The 7,769-nt window shown below is 37.8% G+C and overlaps 1 protein-coding gene across 1 annotated transcript; it reads right to left on the bottom strand.

The window, feature by feature from the left end:
- Window positions 1-60: 60 nt before the first annotated feature.
- On the bottom strand, window positions 61-6,842 carry RB195_020740 (uncharacterized protein; the record flags this gene model as incomplete). The annotated part of the gene is made up of 16 exons (XM_064189175.1): window positions 61-91; window positions 147-793; window positions 1,426-1,476; window positions 1,546-2,057; window positions 2,127-2,210; window positions 2,272-2,365; window positions 2,437-2,475; window positions 2,549-2,611; window positions 2,736-2,840; window positions 3,492-3,545; window positions 3,819-3,876; window positions 4,447-4,690; window positions 4,775-4,830; window positions 4,902-4,988; window positions 5,385-5,463; window positions 6,758-6,842. The coding sequence occupies 16 exons, from the start codon at window positions 6,840-6,842 to the stop codon at window positions 61-63; spliced, it is 2,289 nt and encodes a 762-aa protein (XP_064045056.1).
- Between the last annotated feature and the right edge of the window lie 927 nt (window positions 6,843-7,769).

Below are 7,769 nucleotides of genomic sequence, written 5' to 3'. Positions count from 1 at the left end.
TCAATTTATCGTCAGTTATACACTAGTTGGCTATGTAGTAGTTAAGTTCATCTAGTCATATTATCTCCATGATCTTCTTTTCTTCCATTTCCTGAATGTTAAAAGTAGAAAAAATATCAGGATCGATACGAAATTGTTAGTGTCACCTTTGGCTTAACGATCTCATTCTCGATCGAGGCGTCTTATAGCTTGATCCCGATGTATCATCTTCTGGTTCGGTCCAACTTTCACTTGATTCGTCACTAGATCGGTCTCGCCTCGAACGACTTTTACGATATGATCGGTTTCTTCGATTCGATTTTTTACGTCCTCCTGGTTCATTCACAGGTTCTGTTGGTTGAGGGTTAGTTGTTCCTGATGCACTGCTGGTCGATGGTTGTTCGCCTCTGGTTTTAGAAACTGCAGATTTTTCCTCACGCAGTTGTAATGGGACCGTTTGACCAGTGCCGGATGAAACAATCGAAGGTTGACTTTCCTTCTGCGATACGGATGATGAAGAAATCCCAAGTGGGCCACTTGTTGATCGTTGCCGATATGCACCACTTCCGCTCTGATGTGAATGTCTTGACGTTGATGATTTGCGATGATAGACCCGCCATGGATAATCATAATTTCTCGGATTCGGAGAATGGTAACGTCCATGAGGTTGTTGTATTTTCAGCAACTTCTTAATCCATTCGTATTCGGCTTTGACTCGTTTTGGTGGATGAGGGCTCTTTGTTTGTGATGAAGTTTTGTCATCAGATTTGGATGATTTCGTCTCACAGATACAATCATAACAGTCACAAATATCCTAAAACAAAAAATGTTTTTGTTAAGAGGCAAAGGCTGACAATATTTATCAACGTCTATTGTTGAAATCACTTTCAATACTGTACACCATCAACTTTCTACTGTTTTCGTACAGATTTTTTCAGAAGAGAATCGATCGGAAGCGATGAGAGCAGCAAAAATTGGAGTATATTCGCATTTAAAAGGCTAATACTTGGGAAAAATGGTCACTTCATTGCTAACGGCAACGTCAAGAAAGAAATAGTTCCATGATGCCATGAACTCATCAAAATGTTAGTGGATGATGAAAATGGGGTGATGGAGTGAAGACTCGCTCGGATAGGAGGTCTCAAAAACATGTTCCTACAAATTTTCGCCGTTTTTTAAGAGTTTCGCTAGGAAAAGTCCATCTTTGTATGATGGATGCCTCAACTGCGTGCTGATCCTAAATTTCTAATCAGATTCTGGATAAAAGAAGTCTGGAATTTGAAATTTATGCCCAATAAGGTGCTGGATTTTTTCTTTACGTCTGGTTTTTATTTTAAGACTCTCAATCCGCTATCATTTTGTAATATTGTGGAGCTAATTACTTACTTACATAAGTCGCTTAAGTACATACCGTAGTGAGGAAAAATATAAATAGATTGTACTTACATTCTCTTCCCGTCTATTTCTTTCAGTTCTACAGTTGGTGCAATTACAGACCTACAAATATGGGCTCACATGTTGTTCTGATTTTTTTTTCATTTATTTTATTTGGTATAGTTTTCGTACCGGATTGTAGTCGCGTTCAGGAATGTAAGTTGTTGCAGTTCTAGTAGGAGGGCATGCAGCAGGAGATTCGATCAACTTTGCAGTTACAGTAGCAGGGCTTGATCCTCCAGATGTTAGCGAGAAACCTTTCTTCTCCACGGTAACAGCCGGCGGCGGCGGCTGCGATGGTTTTGGAGCGGAGAGCACCGGCACATTGCTTGGGGCTAACTGAGTAGGAGTTTGTGGTCGAGAAGAACTTTTTACTCGAGTTCCACCTTTAGTCCACGAACTTGTTGGTGTAGAACCAGATCTGGCCGTACGAAGTGACGATGACAGCTGAGTTTGTGGTGTAAAGAACGGAGTGGTTTTAACTTCTTGTTTACTTCTTTGAATATGAATAGGTATGGTTCTTTTTTGAGGAGTTTTGAAAGGACTTGTAGGTTTTGATTCTTTTAGATTGATAGGAAATGTACTGTGTAGAGAACCGGCCGGAGAGGGAATTTTAACACCTAGCGATTTTCTTCTCGATGCATCTAAGTTGAAAGAGTTGAGTTTTCTATGTAAATCATGGACAGGAACACAAAAAAAAAATCTGTCCGTACCTGATTTTGGTGATTTCAATTTCACTGAACTCTCTGGCGTTTTCATCCCATATTGTTTATAAGCAACTTTAGAAGAAGAAGAAGCTAAATATTATCCATAAAGGAAATAGTGAATAGATTTTGGCAGGTAATCTCAAATTCAAACATCGATATCTTCTTGGTGGAGTGGTCACGTCAGAATACTGAATAATTTCCCCTTGTTGTCTGTATCGTGAACATTCAGCACATGTACAAAATCTCTAAACAAACAATCCTGGATTTTTAGTAATACAACAGAAAAGTATTTTTTTTTATTGAAGATGATACGTACCACACCCGCCGATTCCGTTGTAGGTTGTTTGGCTTTGTGCTAAAAAGAATAGCGATTGAAAGAAATATTTCATCAAAAAAAAATACATATAAAGGGAAAAATTGTCTCTCACCTTTATTCGAGAACTAGGTCTTCTTGATTGATCCGCAGTTCCGGGTTTTACCTCGACATCGATCTGAAATTTGTATGTTAATCAATGTTAATCCATGAATAGTTCGTAGATATGATATGTTTTTCGTTATTTCCGAATTTTTAGAAATAACCTACTTAAAAGATCAGGTACATTGATCAGCACTGACCTCATCTGGTTGTGCCCTCGGAATACCTAGTTTTTTTCTCAGTTCCTTGCAACGCTTACACTTTGGTCTTGGACATTCCAAGAGTTCAATAAATTCTTCTTTTTCCTGAATTATTAAAAGATTAGCTCTCATCTTCATACATAATTCTCTTTCTTGAATAATTTCTTTACTAGTTATTCATGGCATAAAATTATGCATAACTCCATAGTTGGAATTATTATCTTGGACGTAGTTTGACACCATAAATGCGAGACATTCCAACCGAATCCAGAAATAATCCAGAAATTAATAGTTCCGTAGAAGCATGCATTTTGATTGGTTAACAATGGGAGTGGAAATGCAACAATTGACACTTCAATTTTAAGCTCGGATTTATTGATATTTTTCCTTCGTTCAAGAAACTCATGGATACGAGTCCATGTAACTAATTATTTTGAATTTTCCTAATGGAATATCATAATGTTTTGAGTCAGAGAGCACAAAAAAAAGAGTGACAATGGAAATTAAAAATAAAGAGAAGATTTAAAAGCGTAGAAGACGTTTGGGTTTGGGAGGAGAAATAGAAACTTCCAGATATGTAGCGCGGTTATAGGAATTATAGGATGTGCTCTCAGTGAAATAGCTAAAAAAAAACAGAGACCCCTAGAAAATTAAGGAAATATCTACAAGAATTTCGCTAAACAATTATTTCATGAGTATTCTCAATGCAAAAATTGCGAATATTATTTGGAAACGGGACGCACTGAATCAACTCACAGACTCCACAAGTATTCTTCCTTGCATAGCAGAAATGATAGCAGAATGATAGTTCTGAAATTTCCCCAATATTTTAACGAATATTTGCTAGAGATCTTCTAGAGTCAGTATATTGATACTACAAGTTTGCTTTTAGTATTAAAATTGTAAAATTAAATATAAACTAATATTAAATATATTATAAAATTTGTAGTATTAAACCTACGAGTCTGTTTTTTTTTGTTTTTTTTTTCTCGCAAAAACGAAAAGCCACTTTGAAATTATTGCAAAACTTCGTTGCACTGCCTCATAAAAGTTGAAATTATGTAACCACTGAACAAAATTTACCTTCTTGGACACCTTTCGACCTTTCGATGATTTGCTTCTGCTTGATGGCCTACGTGCTCTGTAAAAGTATGATTTTGTTGTTATCTTGACCTCTCTTAAGGTAATATCTCTTAAGTTTTAATTTTTAAGCATAAAAAATCAGCGTAAACGCTCATGAGTAAATATTAGACGTAGGTATGTTTTTTAAAGGCATCACCCCACGAATCTGGAGTGGTACGGATTTCATGTGGAGTATTCGTATACGGGATCGTAGATTATGGAGAGTGGTGTGATTCCGTCCATTTCTTCTTAATTGCCGTAAAAAAACGGCCCAGAAGATGCGGCGCGTGCACAGGGCTGGCGCGCTCCAATCGAACTCGTGGAAAATAGCGCGCCGGAAGCCGTATCTTCCGGGCCGTTTTCTACGGTAATTAGGAAGAAATGAACGGAACCTTCTCACCTTCTTCCCCATAATCTACGACCCCGTATACGAATACTCCACCGGAAATCCGTCCCACTCCAGATTCGTGGGGTGATGCCTTTAAGGGTTTAGACTCTGATTTGACTGATAAAACTGAGGACTGATTTATGCTCTATGCTTCTCACACTTAAGGCTTTGCCAAAACTTCAGCTAAAGCTGCGAACCTACCCTGTTCTCCTTGATTCTCGACTTTTTGATGACGATTTTGATCTTCTTTTTCGTCGGCGGCTCCTCGGTCCAGTGCGTCGACTTCTTCGTGACCGAGAACTTCGACTTCTTTTAGATCGAGAAGAACGCTTCGAACTGTGCTTAGAAGAATCATCTTCCTTCTGAATTCCGGAATCTCCTGTGCAGGGAAGCGTTGGCAGGCGAGATTCACTGGTTAGTTGACTTCGAGGTTGTGATGGTGTATCTAAAGCCTCATCTAGTTTTGACAGAGCACTTCGTTGCTGTTGTTCGAATGTGTTAGTGGAGGTAGTGTTTTTATCCTGCTCACTTATATCTGGTTCTTCTTTCTCAGTTCTACGTACAGTGAAAGTGACAGGTTTGGTGCTGAAAGTCAAGGATCAAAGTTACGAGTTACGATAAATTTAGTACTCATCCGTAAATTAATCTAAACTTACGAATCGGTTACTGAACCAATCTTTTCGCTTTCAATTTTTGCACCTTCACATGCACTTTCGGCGAGAGCAGTGGCCTGCTGCTTCGATCTGAAAGGAGGCGGAAAATATCACTGTGTACACTACAACACATGGATTCATCCGTACTACTGTTAGTCTCCCTCCTTCATCGATAGGTGGGATCCTAAGTTTAAGTTTAAGACCTATTGGTTATCCGCAAGAGCGAAAGCGAACTTGACTTCATCGCCAAAGATCACCGTTCAGTATCTGACCCAGAGATGAGAGTATAAACATGACAATTTCTATGCTAAGTGTACTCAAATAAGGAATTCTACTTTTTTTTTTCTTTTTTTATCTCTTTTATTCTGTATTTCTTTCTCTTTCCACTGATTAAGGAAACATATTCTTTTACGGGTTTTATCTCGCTACCGTAAACCACCTCATTGAGTATCAGCTGTGTTTATATTTGTACAAAACGCTACCTACCTCTCCAGTTTTCCCTGATCTTCAGCTTTTCCCTCATCAAGATCAACATTGACCACGGCAACTGACACAACTGTTGCCACTAAAAAAAGATTTTCTGTCTCCGAAAATCGTTAGTTGTATCATGATAATGGCGAAGATGTTCACCATTTCTTGTTATAGAAGAAATATCATAGAAGTGTTAACAGGAGAAGAGAAAAAAGAGAGAAAAAAGAAAAAGCTATGTGAGCTAAGGTTATTAGCTAATGATAATTTTTGCTTGGACTGCTTGAAGGTATCACCCCATTTTCATCATCCACTAACATTTTGATGAGTTCATGGCATCATGGAACTATTTCTTTCTTGACGTTGCCGTTCAGCAGTGAAGTGACCCTTTTTTCTAAGTTTAAGTCCTTTAAAGGCATCACCCCACGAATCTGAGGTGGTACGGATTTCAAGTGGAGTATTCGTATACGGGGTCGTAGATTATGATGAGAGGGGTAATCCTGTTTATTTCTTCCTAATTGCCGTAAAAAACGGCCCGAAAGATACGGCTTCGGGCGTTCCGGCGCCCTATTTTCTACAAGGAGTTCGATTGGAGCGCGCCAGCCTTGTGCTAGTAGGGTCATGCTTTTGAGCGGTTATCCCAGCTTTACAGCAAGTTTTATTTTTTTCTAATATCTACCTCTATAACGTTCTCTTTTTTTATAAGGGGATGAGAAAATCTCGTACAAGTCGCTACATATCCGAATACAAACGGATACTTTTATATTGAGGAGTACATGAGGTTAAATGAGGTGACAGTGTTGACTCGTCTCTTATTGAATGGATGCTGTTCAGCGTAGATCATTTCCCACTAATTGATGGATCTGCTGTGCTGATCTTGTGCGCCGACTAGCTAGCGACATCGCTGAAGCATCTGTGGAGAAATTTCTATCCACGGTATGCTAGGAGGGCGTGTAGGATCGTGTCCGATGTGATGTAGAAGGATCAGTTGTGGATAACGTCTCTATCGTGCCGTGGTCAGTTCTCATTGGCGACCCGGAGTCTATCTAGATTTTTTTCCTTTGTGAAACGTATCAGATATCATTATTATTCGTTTATAGCTATTTTTATTATTACTTTTTTATTTCTAGTTATTTTTATTATTACTTTTATTTTGTTCTTATGTCCATGTCGATACAAATTCGTACTCAAGCGAAATCTGTTCCTTTTTTTGTGGGTCTCATAGATCTCAATAAAATGTGATGCTGGATTTATTTGAACTTATCACGTCGAACATCCCTTCTCATCCTGGCTCACATATTTTAAGGAGTGAAACAGATAGTAGAATGTTTAAGTAGCACCCAACGTCCCTAATTTTCTCATCCACGAAAAAAAAACCATCGAACTCTTACCTTTCCTCAGTGAACCTTGTGAACTTCGTTTTGACGCTGCTCTTATTGATCCACGAGACCCTGACTTCTTCCGTCGACCGCTCATGGTTAGTGGAAACTAGTAAAGTGAACCATTCCGTGAGGAAACCCTGAGATCTTTCCATGCTATCCTTGATGATAAGGTTGGATTGACTAAGTCAGCATGAGACTTGTACTTCTTTTTCATCGGCTTTAGGAAATATTTTCATCACGTTCATATTTCATCTGATTTCTTGAAAAAACAGAAATTTCCTGGATTTGTTTTTGTTTTTCCAGGAAGTAAAGATATGAACTAGGTAAACGAGGAGAGCTAACTCTCTATATTCTCCCTCATCGCGATTGAGGTGATCCTTTGAGCGAGAGCAAAGCAAAAATCAATACAGCCAAATAGTATGATGACCAGAACACAGCAACAAACAACGTTTTCTGTGGTCAGAGCATTGGTTAGATTTAGATTCTTCCAGAAAAAACAACTATTGAAGCAACTCTTACCTCGAAAAATCCAGAAATATTAACATTTTTTTTGTTGTTGTAAAATGTCGATGATGTGATAGCTTTTCCATACGTTATAAGTTTTGTCTTCTTGTTTTTTAACGCCCAAATTCTACGTTTTTTGTGTTGTTTTTGTTTACCTTTATGTGATTTCAAAGCGTATATATTATAAGGTTAAGGTATTATGAGGTTATAGGTTTAAAACAATTATTATTTATTACTTAACTAGCTTATGTTATTCTTTGTATTTTATACTTTCATTTAAATTTTCAATTAAATTTCAATTAAACTTTCAATTTAATAAGTAAACAAATACAAAAAAAAGTTATTTCAATCGGACAGCTAAAAATTCCATAGCAAATGTATCGCTGCATGGGAAGCAACGATGTAAAATTGATTTTTCAGTTGATCTTCAGCTGATGCGAGAGCAAAACTTATATAGTAACGCTTCCATTAATCAATTTTCCAACGAGAAAATCCAGAAAAAGAAAATCAACATATT

Source organism: Necator americanus, chromosome II (assembly GCF_031761385.1).
Source record: "Necator americanus strain Aroian chromosome II, whole genome shotgun sequence".
Taxonomy (NCBI): domain Eukaryota; kingdom Metazoa; phylum Nematoda; class Chromadorea; order Rhabditida; family Ancylostomatidae; genus Necator; species Necator americanus.
Note: the sequence above shows the minus strand (reverse complement) of the source record. Positions and strands in the feature narration are given on the sequence as shown.